This window comes from Sinohyriopsis cumingii, chromosome 13 (assembly GCF_028554795.1).
Source record: "Sinohyriopsis cumingii isolate HCF-2022 chromosome 13, ASM2855479v2, whole genome shotgun sequence".
NCBI lineage: Eukaryota > Metazoa > Mollusca > Bivalvia > Unionida > Unionidae > Sinohyriopsis > Sinohyriopsis cumingii.
Window position 1 is genome coordinate 23,808,488 of NC_142973.1, and position 19,446 is coordinate 23,827,933.

The window sequence follows — 19,446 nt, forward strand, 5'->3', positions numbered from 1 at the left end:
TTTAAAAGTTATTCTTAATTAGTAATTGTGGCCATATCTGATGGTGGATTAGCATCATTTGTAAAAAGTTCGAAAGAGATTCATGCCAGGATGCTTTCTGTCCACTATGACCAAATTCTGTCTTGAAGTTACAAAGAAAACGAATTTAAATTTTATTTTTTAGTAACAGAAGCCAAATTGATGGCAAGTCAGCACCATTTGAACAGTCTCTATAGGTCTTCTTGCCATGATGCTTTCTGTAAAGTTTGGTCAAATTCTGTTGGTCAGTTTTGGTGAAGCTGTTTACAAGTTTCTCTACTATTAATACATGTAACAGCAGCTTTACTATTTTCTACATTTGATTGCAGACTGCCATCATTTCATTTATATAAATCTGAAAGTCTTTCATGCCAGGATGGTCAGATTTGGTCTGTTGGTGCTTGCATCAAAGTTTAAAATAGCAACTGTTGACACATGATGTTCATGTATGATGCAATAAGGGTACAGGGCCATGCCATTGCATCAAATTAGCTCACAAACCATTTCAATTTTTACATTGGCTGCAATATTGTCTATATAAATATTTCCAACAGCCTACTTAGCTTGGAAGCAATTTGATACTTGTATATTTTTGTGCTATTTAATATGCAGTTAACTCTGAAAAAGTGACCTGAGGTTCCTTCCAACCCCCTGGCACCCACCCACCTGATATTGATAATCACATGGCTCATTTAAATTTGTATATATATCTTGAATAAAATGGTACTGAGAAAAAAAAGGAAAGTATCATCTTTTAACACTGAGGTTAATCAAAGGTGTGAATGGATGGATGGACAAACATACTGAAACATCTGTAATAGTACAGGGGAAACAGACTGAAATATGAATCTTAATGTACCAGAAGTGTGAAAATATAGGTCAAACTGATCAACTTTTGGTAATTTGGTATTATACACGACAAGATGTCTCTACAAGCTAAGTTGCAAGTCTCCACAACCAATATATATGAAATTTAGGTAACTAAAAACATAACTAATGTCAGGAAACTGTCAAATACGGGTCACAATGACATACTTTCGTAAAGTAGTGTTGAACACACATAGAGATATGTCCACATAGTAAGTTCAATGACTCTTTGGCTAACAGTACTTGGAAAAACTGACCACACTACAAAGCAAACAATGTTACCATCAAAGTTAATTTAAGCCTAATGTTTGCTATTACTGTCAAGAAAAAAGGGGAAAAGGATAGAACGGTACTGAAATAGAAGGAAAATAAAATCATGAAGGTTTAATTTAGGGTACAGACAGAAACATACATGGATGGATCTATGAAAACACATGCATATACCAAAGTGGGTTGACCAAAACTTTTTCAAAATTATTTCCAGAAGTTTGTTTTGCCTCTGTTTTTGTTCAGTATATTCTACTAAAGTTGCAATATTTTGTTGGTGCTTAGGCTTGCCATGGTAACGAGAATTATTTATACTAATATTTGTTGTCATACTTTGTCAATATGAACAAGTAAATAGTTACTTATAGTAGTCTTCTGAAGCCACTCTAAACATTAATTATCATACATAAAAATCTGATATTACATGTAATTTTGAAAACAAAATGTTGGCACCTGTGACAGGGCATAAAAAGGTGTCAGACAAAAAATGCAAAACATTTTTTATTATATCAAAATATAGGTAATAAAATAAGTTGAAAAAAAATCTAAATAAACCTTATGGTAAGGTACTAAAAACAGGACTATTAATCACTGATACCATAAATTTATTTGTCATCAGTGTTACACAAAGTCAATATGTGACTGCAGTTTTGTTTTATATTTACGGGTCAAGAATGTAGAAAGGGAGACAATTCAATCATGCATATTGAATTTGACATAATTTTCAAAACTTTAAATCAAAACCATTAATAATTCACTTTTCCATTAAACTGTACTAGATTTACATTTATCTGTGATAAAGTTGTCAACATTTCTGACATGCGAGTTTCTTGTATTCTAAGTTTTATTTAATGGCATATTTACCTCTAATTTGGACATGGTTCTGTTTATACACAACTAATGGTACTCTGAAATTAAATTCCTGAACCAGTCTAAGTGATTTGGCAAATTAGGGCTATCAGCATTTTATCTTTTTGAAGTGTTGAGATCACTTCAAGCACTTTTGACGGAAAATTCTCTTTATCTTTCAAATTTTCAGCAGTATGATAAATTAATATGAATAGATGTAAATGATTTCAGTTGTACATTCTGCTTTCAAAGACAATATTTATATTATGAAACAATATTGTTATTAGAAATGGGTCATGCTCGTAAATATGTTTCTTTTCATCATTGGTAGTACATATATACATGATGAATGCAGTTTTACAAATAAAAAGAAAACCAAATACCAGAAATGCAACCAGAATCTTTTATTTGTAGAAGGAAACATTTAAACATCATCATGTAAGAATTTTAAACTTGAAAGAATGATCTAATGCAACTTAGTTTACCTACCTAGACCACTTCCAAACACTTGTTAATCTCATTAATACACAATCCTAACAAGTGATTAATTTTTCACACAAAATATTTGGGAAATTAATAATTTTCATTGCTACACAAATTATCTGGCCAGAGACAAACAAATACAATAATTTTTTAATGTCTGGATATTGAAGCCATTGACAGTATTCAAAAATAGCAAGGCCAAGACAATTAACTTCCTAAAAAAGTTTTAATCGACTTAAAATAAAAAAGTGAGGAATAGATCTATATGTAGCTGTGAATATAAAATTCATGAACAAGGGTAACAATGCGGGAACAGATATCCTGTCTATAGTATTCCGATGCCAAAATGCTATTTTCACATTCCAAACCTATATTGCTACCATAAATACTCACATGTAAGTTCAGTCCAACTGCAAACTGCACAGACCCATATTTGCCACTGCATAATGAGTCAGCAGATCCGAGTCAAAGCAATTTGTTGACTGTAATCATTAAAACAAACAATGTAGACCCTGATATGCCTGATCATTATGCAATTGCAGATTGGAGTCTATGTTGTTTATAGTTCGACTAGACATATGGAAAGATATATAGTACATATTTACTTGCCCTGAACCACGGCCGAATCAAACCAAAGACTTAAAATAAAAATGGTACTAACGACTGCCTTGCTAGGAACTCAGCATTAAGAGGTAAGTGTTAAGACTTATTGGCCTGGTGTCAGGATAATGTGACTGGGTGGGATATCATGCTACATGTCTGCAGCATTAGGTCCCAGCGCTAGACATCACTATAAATTGCCACACTGCAGACATCGTAGCAATATGAAATTTGCACTGAAACATATAAATATGTAGTTTTGGTAATCTCCTTGACATTGAGTTGTGGTTGATAAGGGTCTTTGATCTACTTCATACATTTTACTACATTATTTTCTTTGGAAACGGAATGACAAAAATAAACATTTCTGTGCAGTCTGTCTTCAAACTGACTGTCAGTTTTACACAGACTAAAGCAACACCATATAATCTGTCTTCATATTGACTGGCAGTGTTATGCAGACCACAGCAACACTTTGTAATGTCTTTATACTGCCTGTCAGTGTTACACAGGCCAGCAATTTTTAGCATGATAAGTCATTCTAACAAAATGATAAATCATATTTTTCAAAGATTATTTTATGCGCCAATCAAATATTAATGAAGCCAATAGTTCATACTCAACAATGTGCAATTGCAGGAATGTATGCATTATTTTATAGTAAAATTCATATATGTATATGCATTTATTCATCTTAAATATAAATTATTGTTTAAAAATAGAATTCTGACTTTGTTTAACCAAAGTCTATTCAATCCCGATTACTGAATACTCAGCACCGTAACTGGCATCAAGAACCTTGCAGACAAAAATAACTGATCACTATGGAATTTTACAATGGTGGCCATGTACTAAAATGGGCATGTTCAGTCTAATTCTCACAATATAGGGTAGTATGAATTTGTTTATCAACATGCATAGCTTTCATTGTGACACAGCATGCCACATTTAATCTGGATTCTACTGGGTCACACCTTTAGGCTGATTTAATCTAAACATGTCAACATACTTTAACATTGATTTTGCTGTATGTACTTCTCAGGGCATATAAATAATGACCTTCCAAAGGAATACGGATGTATGCAGATCCAAAGAAAGTAAATAATACAATGGTACAGCTGTTAACGTGCTAGCTTTGCACCTGTTAAGTCACAAGTTAAATTCTTTTATGTGCAAAGGTACATGTTAACCCACTTGAGGTTCGTGGTTTCCTCTAGGTCCTACTTTAAGTTAAAGCTGTCAAAGACAGCTTATTTCTACGTACTGTATTTACTTAAATGTCAAATCCAACTGCAAATAACACAGACCCTGATCTGCCATCACATAATATGCCAGCAGATAAGGATGTCTATCAACCTGTTTGTTCTACTGATTACTCCAAACCAAACTGTATAGACACATCTGATAGTGCGTTATGTGATGGCAGATCTGGGTCAGTGGAGTATGCAGTTGGACTGGACTTATAAGGAAGTATATATGTTATGATTATTTCTGTATGATAATATTATGGGACTGAATTTTCAATCTTGTGGCAAGAAAATTGCTGTTCAGGAGCTTATTAAAATTACAACACTGGCCAGTTGTGAACTTTGAATTAATATTCATTTTTATTATTAAACTGTGTATGAAAAATGAGTGCAAGACATTATCAACTTGTCACTTTTTATTGTCTAATTTTTGTATAAAAACTTGATGACAATTTCTTTAAGCATACAGATAATTAAAGGTAAAAAAAAAATATCAGTTTATTAGGGACCTAAAATCTAAAAAGATTTTAATAAGAAAAAACAAAGTCGTTTGTAACAAAAGTCAGAGGACAGAAGAATAATTGTACTTTGTATGACTTGATGGTATAGGGACAATACAGACACCTAGTACAAGGAAAAGTAAAAAAAGGTATCTGATACCATAAACTAAGTAAGTTTCTTGTGATTTAAAATATGGATGACATAATTCAGTTATAATTACTTGGTACAATCTATACTTACTTAGAAGTTGGGTCAAACTGGAAACAAGAAAAATCCTGATCTGCCATAGCATCATGATCCTGCAGATCAGGGTCTATCTCCTTTTCTCTAATGATTACTCCTAACAAACTGCACAGACCCAGATCTGCCTGCACATTATACGACAGCAGATTTGGGTCTGTGCAGTTTGCAGTTGGACTCATAAGTGAGTATATATGGTACATGTTTCCTGGGTGAAAGAATTTGTGATATTTCATCAGAGATGCTTGAAGCTCATAAGAATCCAAAACAAGCAACATCAACAGATGACAGGAGCTGCTTTGTTTTATCATTAATACAATAACTGTAACAGATTTATGTGACTATTTTCCTATAGTTTTACACAATGATTCTAGCTGCAATAAACCGCTGAATGAGAAGCTGCAACTCAAGGACTGAAGGAGACTAGGTAGCCAACACTAATCTCATCTCCATTGGTAAGGAGCTTGACCCACCACATCTGACTTGTAAACAGCACTGAAATACCAAAAAATATCAAATTATTAAGTCACACAAGATACTGCTAAGATGTTTCAAACTTGTCTACACACAGTGATGGTGACAGGGTACGTACTTACAGCCAAAGTCTAAATAGTTCAAGCAATTAATTCATAACATGTCAAAATACTGAAATACAGGTAGATAACTGCAAACTATTCACCATGTTTTTGCACATTGGTATATAATAGCATTTAAACCTTTGGTGGATGGATGTAAATTGCTTGCATCATTTCAACTTTGATTATTAAAGTTTGATTTTATACAATCGTGATTTTTGCCTGGATATCTAACAAAAAAGTGGGTTTGTAATATTGTGTGACCTAATAAAACACATTCATTGTGTGACCTAATAAAACACATTCATTGTGTGACCTAATAAAACACATTCATTGTGTCAAAACAAATTTACTGACCATCACATTTACCTACTTTACATCTGAAGAAAATTTACTATGTATACCTGCCTATTTTACACAATACAAATTTACTATGAATACCTGCCTATTTTACACAATACAAATTTACTATGTATACCTGCCTATTTTAGACAATACAAATTTACTATGTATACCTGCCTATTTTACACAATACAAATTTACCATGAACACCTGCCTATTTTACACAATACAAATTTACTATGTATACCTGCATATCTCACATAATACAAATTTACTATGTATACCTGCCTATTTTACACAATACAAATTTACTATGTTTACACAATACAAATTTACTACGTATACCTGCCTATCTCACATAATACAAATTTACTATGTATACCTGCCTATTTTACACAATACAGATTTACTAAAAATACATAAAGAAATTACTTAATTCCACATTAACTTTGTAAAAACAAATGCAATTAGTTCCAAACCAGGAAGTAAAATACCCAATTTATTAAACTCTTATATAGAGCTCTGAATGCATACAAATAACTGTATCCCACTGTTATGGACAAAGTAATCATTCAATAGTACAATCGTCATTTCATGAAAAAACAAAATGCCAGAAAAGAACATTCAAGAGTAATAGATACCAATTTTTGTGTTTGCATCATAATGTAGAAGGTACCTACTATTTAAGATAATGGATGCTTCCAAATGCATCTGTTAAGAGCATCCTATGGATATTTCTTAAACAGGAAGGGGTAGCCTAGTTCAAAGGGAGACAATATATGGCTTTTCCAATATTTCATGTAATCATTTACTCTTCAATGTATGAAATTTCACATTAACATAAAATATTACAACATATTTTATCAATCAGAAAGAACATTATTATCTAGTGGATAGTGCCTTGGAAAATAAAGAAATAGTATTTTGCCAAGTTGAGCATTTCCTCAAGTGTAAGTTGTGCCTTGGTTACCAAGTAACATCTTCAGAGTGACCCTTGTGAATCTGATATCACATCTGTTTTACAGGTATGTAGTATTCAGTTCAAAAGCACAAAGAGATGATAATGATATTCACAACAGACTTTCACCTAAAATTGTCCAATGTACGGCAAACCAGAGTGAAATTTTGTAAAACTTACTAATTCAGTGGGTTAACTAATATTCACATAAATTTTATTCACATTTACATTTTGTGATGAAACTCCATTATACATGTGATGTACACTCCAGCCACAATGTAGATGAATGGCCCAAGAACTGGTATAAAATGCTTGCCATGAAATCCCAAAGAGTGAGTGGATGTTGGTTTGATGAAATACAAAAAAAAAATTACATTTTTGTCCACACTGTAATTGAAATTTACATTTCTAGACATTTGTCATTCGCTAGCTTAAAATGTGATGACAATTATGAGCACAAAATATTATTTTATTACTATACTGAAATGAAAGATTCTGGCATTGGGCTGGGATTGGTATTGGTGTGTGTCTGAGGAAATCCCATCTTGGGGCTGCTAAGTATCCCTTCACATTGGCGGGGGGCTTAGAGGGCCTAACTCTTATGCTGCGGAAGCAGTGAGTTGGAGGGGCAATTCCTGAACTGCCTGCCTCCAAACTTCTTCAATGCATCCTCCAAAAGCAATGGAGACCCAATGGGGTCATCCATAAAGCAGAGTATGGTGCGGTTTAAGCAACATTGACAACAGACACACATCCCATCGGATTAGGTCTAAATTGGCCAAAGCCATCAAAGCATTAACCATAGTATGGTACGCTGCTTGGTTAAGGACAAGAATGATCCAGGCTGTTTCATCCCAGGTGTGGCTATTGTTGGATTGTTTGGAATAGTGCCAATGCAGCCAAATCTAACATAGAGATGTCACCAAGATGTTGTGAACCAGCTTAAATGTGGCATGGAACACATTCTTATCCACTTTTTAGTTGGATGGAGCCAACATGTGGAGAGCTGCCAAATTCTTGTAGAACCTAGCTTTCCAAGAAGAACACCTTAGTTGTGCCCAGGTTGCCAATCTGACCCAAAAGCATGTCATTAATCTCTTTAATCTCTGCTGATTGGATGGCATTCTGAAATGGCCAGCTCCCGAAAGAATTCCTCACTGGCAGCTTGAAAGCTGAATTCAGTCTGCTCCACACTTGGATCTGAATTAGATGGGTTTGTTGGCATCTCATCACACAAAACTGTGTGCTGGGTCCTTGTCCTGGGAGGCTTGTAGTTCTGCATAAGTCATGCTGGGTGGCATCAATGACTGTGACCGGTTGTATTTAGCAGCCATTAGCTCTCCCTTGAGGGTAGGCAGAGAGTAAAAGTTCGACATAGCCAGCCCTACAGGCTGGTGTGAACGGTGTGGTCGGCCTGGGTGCTGGAGGTATGTAAGATAGTCCAGCAATCACCGGTACTGGCCGCTCTGAAGGCCTGGAAGAATGGTTACATTTCTCAGACAGATGGATCTATCACTAAAATCCCTGTATGAACTATTTGGCTGTACCATTTCAATAAAAAGGTCATCATTGCTGGGATGGCTGCATTGCTGGTGTCAGCTGGATGACTGGTGATATCGGGATGGCTGGTAATGGCATGGCAGTATTTACACGTTTGATCCAATGGATGGGGCGTAAACATCATGCACTTAAAGGTCTGAAGGCCATGCTCAGACATGCAGGGGGACTAGGCCTAAAACTGGGAAATGCTCAGACATGCAGGGGACTTAGGCCCACTGGGCTGCCTAAAATTGGGAAATACTCCCCAATGAGTCTGTATCACCAAAAATGAACCATTGGTGGTCTTCCTTGATTGATTCTGTCTTTCCTTTCCTTCAATGCCAAATGGACTATTACTTTAACGTGCATTTCATGCATTTAGTAAATATTTCTCCTCAAATGACATGAGGTTTCAACCCCAGTCTAACACGGACAAGATAACAGTTAACCTGGAAATCTGATGAAACTGTTGACCAAGTGTAGGATTTTCACTGCAGCATCAATACATGTCATCTGACTGCAACACATTTTATATATTGTAAAAGCTAATAAATTATCTATAATGGGCATGTTTTCTTTTTATATTTGATGCTATATTAATGGAATTATTACTTTATAATCATTGAAAGTAACAGATTTCAAACGTCGTTGGAAATAAGCGCTGATCATGCAGCAGTTGCGTGAGACCTCTCTTCTTTGATAAAAAATGTGGGTTATTAAAACTTCATGAATATTCATAAAATTTTCAATCCAATCAGAGGTGATGTAAACAATTCAGCCAGTGGTTGTAGCATGTTCCTATGATATTCCTACATGAAGAAAAAATCCCTCAAACTTTACGCAGATTTGACCAAAAGTTTGGCAATTTAAATAAATGCACAGACCAGGTTGTACTATACCAGATGGTACTTATATAGTGAAAATCTTGATTAGCATCACTTAAAACCATGTTTAATCCCAAAAATATTGGATGCAGATTACCTTATTCATTGTTTCTACGAAATCGCATTCTTCCAGATGACATTTCATCTAGACATGCATAACTGCTTCATTTACGCTGATTCCATGTGCTCATGAGTTACAATTTTTCAATGATATAAGCAATCCTAAAAATTGAGATAATCATTATGAAAAGGTATACGTATTTAATTGTGCAAGGCATATAACCATCATCTATTCACATACCTGTTATATGTTCATCAAATATTGGTTGTTGTTGTGTGGTTTAACGCCATTTTTCAGCACACGATAGGCTATACATGGCGGCCAGTATTAATGGTGGAGGAAAAACACAGGAAAACCCTGGAAGGAACCACCGACCCATGAGAAGCTACTGGCAAGCTTTCACACATACCCATATTAGCAGAATCCGAGACTCGAACCCACACAGACAGAGGTGAGATGGCAGTGATCCGTAATGGAAAGCTCTTTAGACCTAGCCCTAATAATTTGGTCATCTTAGACACAAAGCAGAAATCAACTGAGTTAGGAATTAATGGCAGAACTTACCACCATGCATGTCTTGTTGTATCATTACCAGTGTGAATTAAATAAGTCTCATCTGAATTTACCACCATATATGCTTGCCGTCTCATTACTACTGTGGCTCAGACAAGTTTCATTGGAGCTTAGCACCATACATGCCTAGTGTCTCTTTACATTATTTTGTGGCTTTTAAGCCTCAAAATTAAATCTTACACATGGTTTTTGTTATGTATATTTAATTTATATAGTGTGTTTAACTTTTGTCCATGGTATTAAGTTGTAAACAACACATTTACAAAGCTTACTTTTGTCCATGAGAATAAGTTGTAAACAAGAGGGTTTCATAGCAAGAGTTCAGGGTCAGTCTTATTTACAGTTAAACAAGGTTTTTGTGTTGGAAATGTTCACATTCTATTACTTTAAGGTCAAGTGAAAATATGTATAAAAAGGGATTTCATAAATAATTAATTCCTGTTCTTTTTCAGTTTGTGGAAATCCATGATCAGATATTGCAATTGTTCTGTTGATGTCAGATATAATTCAAGAGTAATTATTTATTTAAAATATTCATTGGAATTACTTAAGTGCTCACTGACTACTGGACTAACACACTATTTTGGATTAATGTGAATGCATTCAAAGACATTCTGGGTTGTGACATTTTGTACATCAGAACTTTCAAGACCACTGGAATTCATTTGGAACATTCTATATTTTTGGCCTTGTGATTTAGGATTATTTGCAATTTTATTCACAACGGTGTAAGTGTTTCTTGAATGTTCACATATTGTAGAGAAAAAATTACTTTGATTTTACTTAAAGTTTTGGTTTCACTTCTTTCAGTTACATATTTTAAAATCTAGAGTAATAACTTTTTAAATAATGCAACCCTATTAGGAGAGAAAATGCAGCTCCAGTGTGGACAGCTCCAAAAATAAAAGGTAGATAACTCATACAGATGTACATATTTGTGATGGAAACGTTGTTAATTACACTGTTGCTGTATACTTATTATATTACGTCTTATAATATACATATATACATATGATAGAAACACCAATAATTACATTGTTACTGTAAGCTTATTATCATAAGCTATCACTTCATGATATTCACCCAAATGAGAAATTTCTGAAGTGCACAGATCAGGTAAATAAGAAATTAGTATACTACCAGTTATTAGGAAAGAGTTTGGACTGTTTGTTCATTCATTGTTAAATACTGCACATTAAATATGACAAATGGCCTTTTTACATGAAAATCTTGAAGCAGAAATTAAAAGGAGGGCCCAATCAAATGACCAAAACCAAACAAAATCTGACTATCGCCAATAGTGTTGATTGCTCGTCCAAATCAATGGTGTTCCAAATTTAGCACACATATTTAGCACACATGTATAGGAACTAAAGTTAAGAATCTGAAAATTATATGATCATAACTGAACTCTATTCAAAGTTTTATAATGTCAAATTTTGGGTCATTGGGCTCAGTATGCTTCCTGACTATGGAGCTTGATGTGATACATTACCTTATTAAATCATTATACATTAAACTGACTTATAGTGAAACCATCTTATAATAAAGTTCAGTACATACTGTATGTACCTGTTCATGAGTTCAGCTGCAAACTGCACAGATCCAGATCTGCCTTTGCATAATGCACCAGCAGATCTGGGTCTAAGTAGTTTGTTAGTAGCAATTTGTTGAACAAACAACAAAGATGCTGATCTGCAGGTGCATTATGTTATGGCAGATCATTATCTTTGTTGTTTGCAGTTTGTCTCGACTTATGAGTACACACGGTATTTAATTTTACTACTAGATAAAATGGGATCCATAACCAAACCTGCCCTATAAAATGGACCATATTTTAATGGTCAGAGTGCCCTATAAAATGAACCATATTTTAATGGTGAGAGTGCCCTATAAAATGGACCATATTTTAATGGTGAGAGTGCCCTATAAAATGGACCATATTTTAATGGTGAGGAAGTACAGCATATTAATTATTTCCATAAAAATATAGACAAATACTAAAAACTCACAAGTATCTCCAGGTTGGAGAATGACCAACATCGTACTACAAGACATTTCGCAATCTCCAGCTGGTGTCACGGCTACATGCCGAGTTCCACTGCTCTGCGTGTACATGTACCAACGGTCTATAGTTGCTGGCTGCAAATAATAACAAGGTAATATGAATGCATAAAATCTCTTTTTGCAAAACAAAGATTTTGAGATGATTTGACCTTAATTTTACCCAGGGCCCTCTCCCTAGAAAATCAAAACTGACAAGTAAAACCAGAGGCCCCACTCACCTGGAATATATTTAACAGTTAACAGTTGACCATTTCACTAGGCAGTACTTATGCAGTGCTGTAAAACACAACCTGTACAAATTATTTCCCAAACTTTATAATACATTCATTTTACCTATTTCACTATAACACGATAGAAATTCTTTTTGAAGATAAAGATATAAATGATATGCATTTTTTTCTATTACTTAATGTGAGGAACATTTCTTGCAAATTTATTTACAAAAAAAAACAAAAACATGAAGTTAAGAGTATGATCATTGATATAATTCCCATTAATACTAAACATCCTACATCTGGGCATTAGAATAATGTAGTCACTGAACAATGTTCATTTTACTCTGTCTATACTACACTATTTACAAAGACCAACATTTTTTAGAGTGAATATTTCAGTTCATGTAGCTTGCCATCAAGCTGTTTTTCAAGAGCTCTAAGTTCAGCGATTTTGTCCTTAACATCTTTTCCTCAAACTATTTGGTGTTGTGATAAAGGAAAGTTTCCCATTGGTCTCTGCTTTCATTGCATAGTCATCATCATCAGCCATCATTGTCTCAATCTCTTTTTCAGTACCTGCCTTTTTTCTTCACCCTCACCCACAAAACAAAAAAGTAACAAAGATATGTTTTTTTTAATATTATCACTTATTTAAAAATAGCGTATCGATATTTTAAACCACTTCATATTAGATACATTAGTACTTATTTCAGCGTAACTGTATTCTGTATTTTCAGATTTATCGTGTTCATTGTAATTATTGCCTGCCTATTTCCACTCAATCTAAAAACAGAACCAGATCAAACTAATTTCATAATTAAGACTATATACAGTTTCTATTTTAAAACTTGAATCCCTGCGATCACAGACATACCTCTCTCGTCAAAAATGATTTCATGCTGATGGCCTTGTTTTGCTGTATTAGCTGCTTTTTTGCCAGCTGCATGCGACCATAGAGCACTCTAATTGCACACAAATCAATATCCTTCTGGCATAATTTGCATTTTGCAAAAGCTCTCTGAGAAAGATCTCATAATCCAATCTTTAAATGTTTCTTTGTCAAGCCACCAAAGCTGGAATCGGCAGCCAGCCATTTTGAAGATTACAAATGACTCATATTTAAATTGCAGCTATATCCGAGCTTCATATAATCGGAAGTTTCAAATGCACAACTGTGCAGTGACCAGTTGTGGAAATGTCCGTTCCAGCACAAACTTAGCAAGTGATCATTTTTTTTCTTCTCTTTTCTTTTTTTAATTTAAATTTGTAAAACTACTCATTAATTCCTTTTGGTTTCATGAAAATCAAGGTTTTTCAAGATACCCAGACAATATTTTGAATTTTCAAGGTGTTTTCAAGGCCTTGAGAGGCAAATTCATTTTTAAAGGCTTTTCAAGGTTTTCAAGGTCCCCTATGGACCCTGTATTTAGCAAGTGTGATCAAAAGCTGTTAGTGTAGACAAGCTCAGATATTTAGATACAAGGTCACATAATAAATATGTGAATTTCACTCATACTCATAGTGCTTGATGACAAAGGCCTGTTTACCAAGTTTGATCAAAGTCTTATCAAAAATATAGTCTCCACAGTGTTAGCAAAAAGTCAGCAAATCAGATGCAAGATCACCTCATAAATATGTGTAGATCTCATTCATAATAAAAATCACCCATAATCTTGATGATATTATTAGCCTTTACCAAATCTGAATAAAATTGGGTCAGAAATACAATCTCTCAAATGGTAAGAAACTATGCCAATCATGTGCAAGGTCACTTTATTAATATGCATAGATGTTCATCAGAATAAAACACATTTTATATCTGGATGATATAAACCAAATTTGATAATAATATTATCAGAAATATAACACTAAAATGTTGACAAGCTCAGCCAATCAGATGCAAAATCACCTCTTCAATACAAATGGCTCGTTGCCCAAGATCTTGATGATATATTCCTATTTACCATGTTGGAACAAAACTTGATTAGAAATACTGTTTCTGTGGTAACAAGTTAAGCCAATCACATGGAAGATCACCTCAATAATGTGTGAACCCTGAGCATTATCAGAGCTGTATGAGATCTGACCATAAGATAAAAGAAATATGGCTTCCAGAATGGTAACAAACTCAGCCCATCAGATGCTAGATCATATCATTAATATGCATGGATCTCTCTCATTAACAAAACTCTTACAGATCCTAGCTCTGATCACAGATGTTTCAGTAATATAGTTTTCAGGGTGGTAACAATGTCAACCAATCAGATACATAATTACCTCATCAATATCCACAGATGTCACTCACCAAACTTCTGAGTGACCTTGATAAAATAAAGACATATTTAAAGTTTGATCAAAAATGTGTCCAAAGGTATGACCTCCAAGGTCAACCAATCTTATGCAAAACCATCTCATTTGCATCAGTGGATCTCACTCATCATTGAACATATCCAAAATCTTGATGGTATGTGCTCATTTCTAAGTTTGAGTGAAACTGGATCAAGTATACAGAACAAAGAGTATTGACAAGCAATTGTCAACATGAAGACGAAGCAAAATGGATGTATGGCTATACCAAAAGCTCAGATGGTCTTCTGACCAGGTGAACTAAACAAAAGTTATATTTTTGAAATATAAGCATTCCTGTCATAAAAAGGTTACATTCTGATCACATTAAGGGAAAAGCTAGACTGAAGAAAACAAATCAGCGACGAATAGTGTCACAAGAAGGTTGTAGAAATTACAGCTGAGTCTGTGAACTACAACTCTTTGGGTGCAGTGACTTCTCTAACCTGCCTAAACATGCAAACATGACAAAAAAGAAATGTTTCCAAAAAAGTCAGCATTTTACTTGGAAAAAACCCAACCATTTGGCTTAAGCTGTTACTGTGAACTTGTTTTTATTTTGTATTATGCCATCATCTTTTATGGTTTTATACAAAATAACAATTTCATTAGCATTTAATTCCTTAGATTTGGGAGGGGGTCCAAGTATTTCTAGATGTCTGATGGGTATTTAAATTCATTGTTGAAGGAACCATAGAAGCATAAATGTTGTCATCCCACAAAAATACAACTTAAACAAACTTTTCAAATGTGCAAAGATTTCTCAAAACAACCTTCTTTAAATGATGACCATAATATGCACCTAGCCTCACAATAATCCATAAAATTAAAGTGAAAAGCAAGTTATGTTACAACAATCCTGTCTCATTCTTTTGCTGGACAAAAATGGCAACAATTTGAAAAAGCTGATCAACACAATTCCCCACAAGTTTTGAACTCAAGACTCAGAATGTTTACAAACTTAATTTTCTCCTCTTGGAAAAAATTATAAAAATTTCATAACAACAAAAATTGTTGATGAACTAGGCTACAAAATTTGGCTACCATGTACCGGCAGTTTCACACCTATGGTAGCTTCTAATGTTTGTACCCACCAGCTGCGACGTATTCATTCCTGGTCCATGTATAATTACAGTTTTATCAAGTGTTATCTCTGACTTCAGTGGCATGAATGATGGCCTTGGGAATACTTGGCGCAGTGATATGCTGGAAGCAACTTTTCTACTTTCCCTGAAAAAAAGCAATAAAAATAAATGTATATTGAACATGTAGCTGTATGCTTCAATTAAGCACAGGATGATGTCTGTTATGAGTCCTGCTGTCTATAAATAGCTTTTTAACACCCCACCCCCCAACAGGAATGGAGCTACTTGCTTACATAACTATAACACTGCATTAAGTCCACTAACATAACAGAGTTGAGTCAACTTTTAAAGAAAACGTGCATAACTCTTCCTAACTTAAAAATGGTGTATAACTCTTCCTAACTTAAAAAAGGTGCATAACTTATCCAAACATAGCGTGAGTACAATGATTAGTCAACCTGTATATCTTCTCATAGGAGTTACTAGAATATGTACAAGCTTTCACAATATCCACTGTAAACAACAAGAGTTGTTCAGTAAAAAAAAGGGCAATGACCCTTACAAAAATTGAGGGAGCACAAAGATCTGTCAATATGCACAGCCTGAAATGATAACCAGAAATTATACAAAACATCACACCGATTGAAGGCACTGGTGCTCTACTGCCCAAAAGAATTTTTAGGTATTCAAGACAAGACTGTTTCTTCTTTTTAACTGCTGAGAACTGAAACCATATTTGATATTCTTGAGTGATAAGATTCTCAAATTAGATGTGGTCATACTGAATGTCAGATTGGCATCATTTTTCTGAGGACCAATTAGACATCATAGTAAGTCTTTTGGCGAAAACCCCATGCTGACGACCACTTTGATGGATTAAGTGGATAGTGTCTTCCTCGGATGTGGGAGGTTGCAGGTTAGAACCCCCACTGAGTTATACCAAAGACTTATACAAATAGTACTAACAGCTGCCTCGCTAGGTGCTAAGCATTAACAAGTTGGTTTTAGGACTGATAGCCTGGTGTCAGGATAATGTGACTGGGTGAGACATGACGCTACAAGCCTGTGGTATGATGCCCCAGTACTAGACATCACAATAAACTGCCACACTGCAGACATCATAACAATATGACTGATTTTTAAAAAAAGCTATGTTAAGAAGCCAAATCATACACACATACCTCCTGACATGTTGATATGACTATCCATTCAAGAAAACTAATAAAATGAATATAAAGATGGAAGCTGTGGTACACTTACTGTCCACATGTAATCTTCTGATGTAAACCCCATTTCTGTATGACTTTCCATTCAGGAAGAGAAGCAATAAAAAGATTTTCAGATAGCAGCTATGTTTGGCAATATTGGAATTTAGCTTAGCACCAATTTCATTTAGGTTTCAGTAGACATCATATGATGTCCTTTAATGATAACCCCATGTTGATATGACCATCCATTTGGGAGGAGCAATGATAACAAATTCAGCTTCTGAGCTGGCAACACTGTAATCCATTAAGCAGTTGGAAAAAGTAGCAATAGCAAACTTCTGCTGATGGATAGATGTTGGACATCAGACTATCACATTATGTTCTTCAGACCTGAAGAGGAGCCCCGAGTGGCCGAGTGGTCTAAAGCGCTTTCCATTACAGATCATTGCCATCTCACCTCTGTCTGCGTGGGTTCGAGTCTCGGATTCGGCTAATGTGGGTATGTGAGAAAGCTTGCCAGTAGCTTCTCATGGGTCGAGGTTTTTTCCGGGGTTTTCTCTGGTTCTTCCTCCACCATTAATACTGGCTGCCATGTATAGCCTATCATGTGCTGAAAAATGGTGTTAAACCCTACAACAACAAAATCAGAACTGAAGAGCTAAAAACTTAAAAACAAGTTGAATTTACACAAGATTCTGTCTTACACCGGGTTCCGCAGGAAGACAAAAATGGCAACAACTGTAATACAAATTGCTGGACAGTGAATCGTTGATATCTACATTTTAAACTGATGAATATAACATTCACAAAGTTTCATGGTAATGCATGGAAAAATGTGAGACAAGTTTAGTTCAGAAGATACTGTCATACACTACACATGGCCACAAGTTAAAAAGGGCAATAACTCTAACAAAAATAGCAGGAACATATTTTGCTGACATGCCCATATTTAAATGACAACCATAACATTTCCAAATTCCCATTGTAATCCACTGAAATCTATGAGACTGGTTGCAAGATTTCTGTCATCCACAACACTACAACATCAAGATCCAAGTCAAAAAGGCAATAACTGATGAGAAGGGTCCCTAAAATGGGATAACAGTACTGCCCAAAACAATTTTCTGGAAATCCAAGCAGGGCTGATCAAATCCACTAGTCCAAGATAAGTAGTTTCAGGAATTCATTTGTTCCATCTACCTTTTCACCTGTCCCAAAATTTCATCCACCTGCCGCTATTCAATGAGATGTATGCACTTTCATCCATAGAAAGACGCAAATAATGTCCAACATTTTTTCTTCAAAGGGTTTAGTTTTTCAAAAACATAGCTGAAAAAATATACTTGTTTCTGTTTTAGATACAAACGTGTTAGCAGATGGATGAAGCAGATGGATGAATGAATGTCAATGTACATATCTGTCACATTGCAGCATCAGTACTTCCATCAGCAAAAATGGAAGAAAATTTATTGGAATTCAGACTTTTCTTAACTTCTTCTTGCAAGACTTGATCAAATTACTCAGGAAAATCTCTTGCCCTGGGTCTGTTTTCAGTACCATTCTTCTACTGTAGTGCACACAGCAATTCCACATCAAAAATGGTTTTCTTAAAGGGTTAGGCTTTATGTTGTGCGAAACAGAACTATCCTTTTTGTCATTTCATTCTCATTTAGCTTTGAAATTACCCTTCCTAGCGAAGTATCCACAAGTCTTAACTTAGAGAATTTTCATACTGAACATTTTTGCTGCCATGGAATCGTGCCTCTTTGAAAAAATATGCACCTCATAATCTATGACCAACTAACATTCTCGCCCTCAATTTTCATGTACGACTCATTGTATCCATGTAGTAGAGATCACCACTCTTGACAAACACTTCAAAAGTGACCAGAAAACACATTTTGGTTGTTATGTATCAATACAGACAGCTCTAAAATTAGTGGAATTGTTTTGCTTCAAACATAACATTGAATGTAGAAGTTGATTCTCTAAATAAATATTTATTTAAAATTTAAAGAATTATTACTGACATTTTTTAATTAGTTCATAAAGGAAAACCAAAGGGCAGTAAAAGTGTCTTTTGTTACTATATTTGCTCAATGGACTGAAATCAAACGGTGCTCCACTTGTGAATATCTGTGCTGAGTAAACACAATATAGCAAAACTGTTTGAAACTACCAATTATACATACTAGATTTGTTTCCTTTATGTGTTTTGATTGACAGACATTTTGTAACTTTGCCCAATATGCAGTCAAGAGGTGTTAGAACTCATGCACATGTTATGTAATACCAAATGTTGTAGGTTCAAGCATTCAGTACATCAGACAGCATGAATGGCCAGATAAAGTGATGAAAGCAATAAACTTACTGCTTGCCAAATATTGGATGTCCCAGGGGCAATAGTTTCATCTAGAACCAACAAGACCTTGGGATGAATGTGTCACCAAAGTTTGCTGCCAATCCCCCCTGCAGCTGACTAGCAGCAATAACAAACTTCTGCAAATGGATTCCTGACACT

General features: G+C 34.8%; 1 protein-coding gene across 1 annotated transcript in view; it reads right to left on the minus strand.

Moving 5' to 3' along the window:
- Nucleotides 1–2,390: 2,390 nt before the first annotated feature.
- The window catches only part of LOC149785059 (uncharacterized), a 33,885-nt gene continuing 16,829 nt past the window's right edge, over nucleotides 2,391–19,446 (minus strand). Inside the window, exons 4-6 of the mRNA XM_089978775.1 lie at nucleotides 15,727–15,862; nucleotides 12,017–12,146; nucleotides 2,391–5,567 (exon numbers count right to left, since the gene is read on the minus strand). Of these exons, the coding sequence (XP_089834901.1) occupies nucleotides 5,479–5,567; nucleotides 12,017–12,146; nucleotides 15,727–15,862 (355 nt within the window). The 3' untranslated portion in view covers nucleotides 2,391–5,478. The remainder of the gene's footprint in view (nucleotides 5,568–12,016; nucleotides 12,147–15,726; nucleotides 15,863–19,446) is intronic.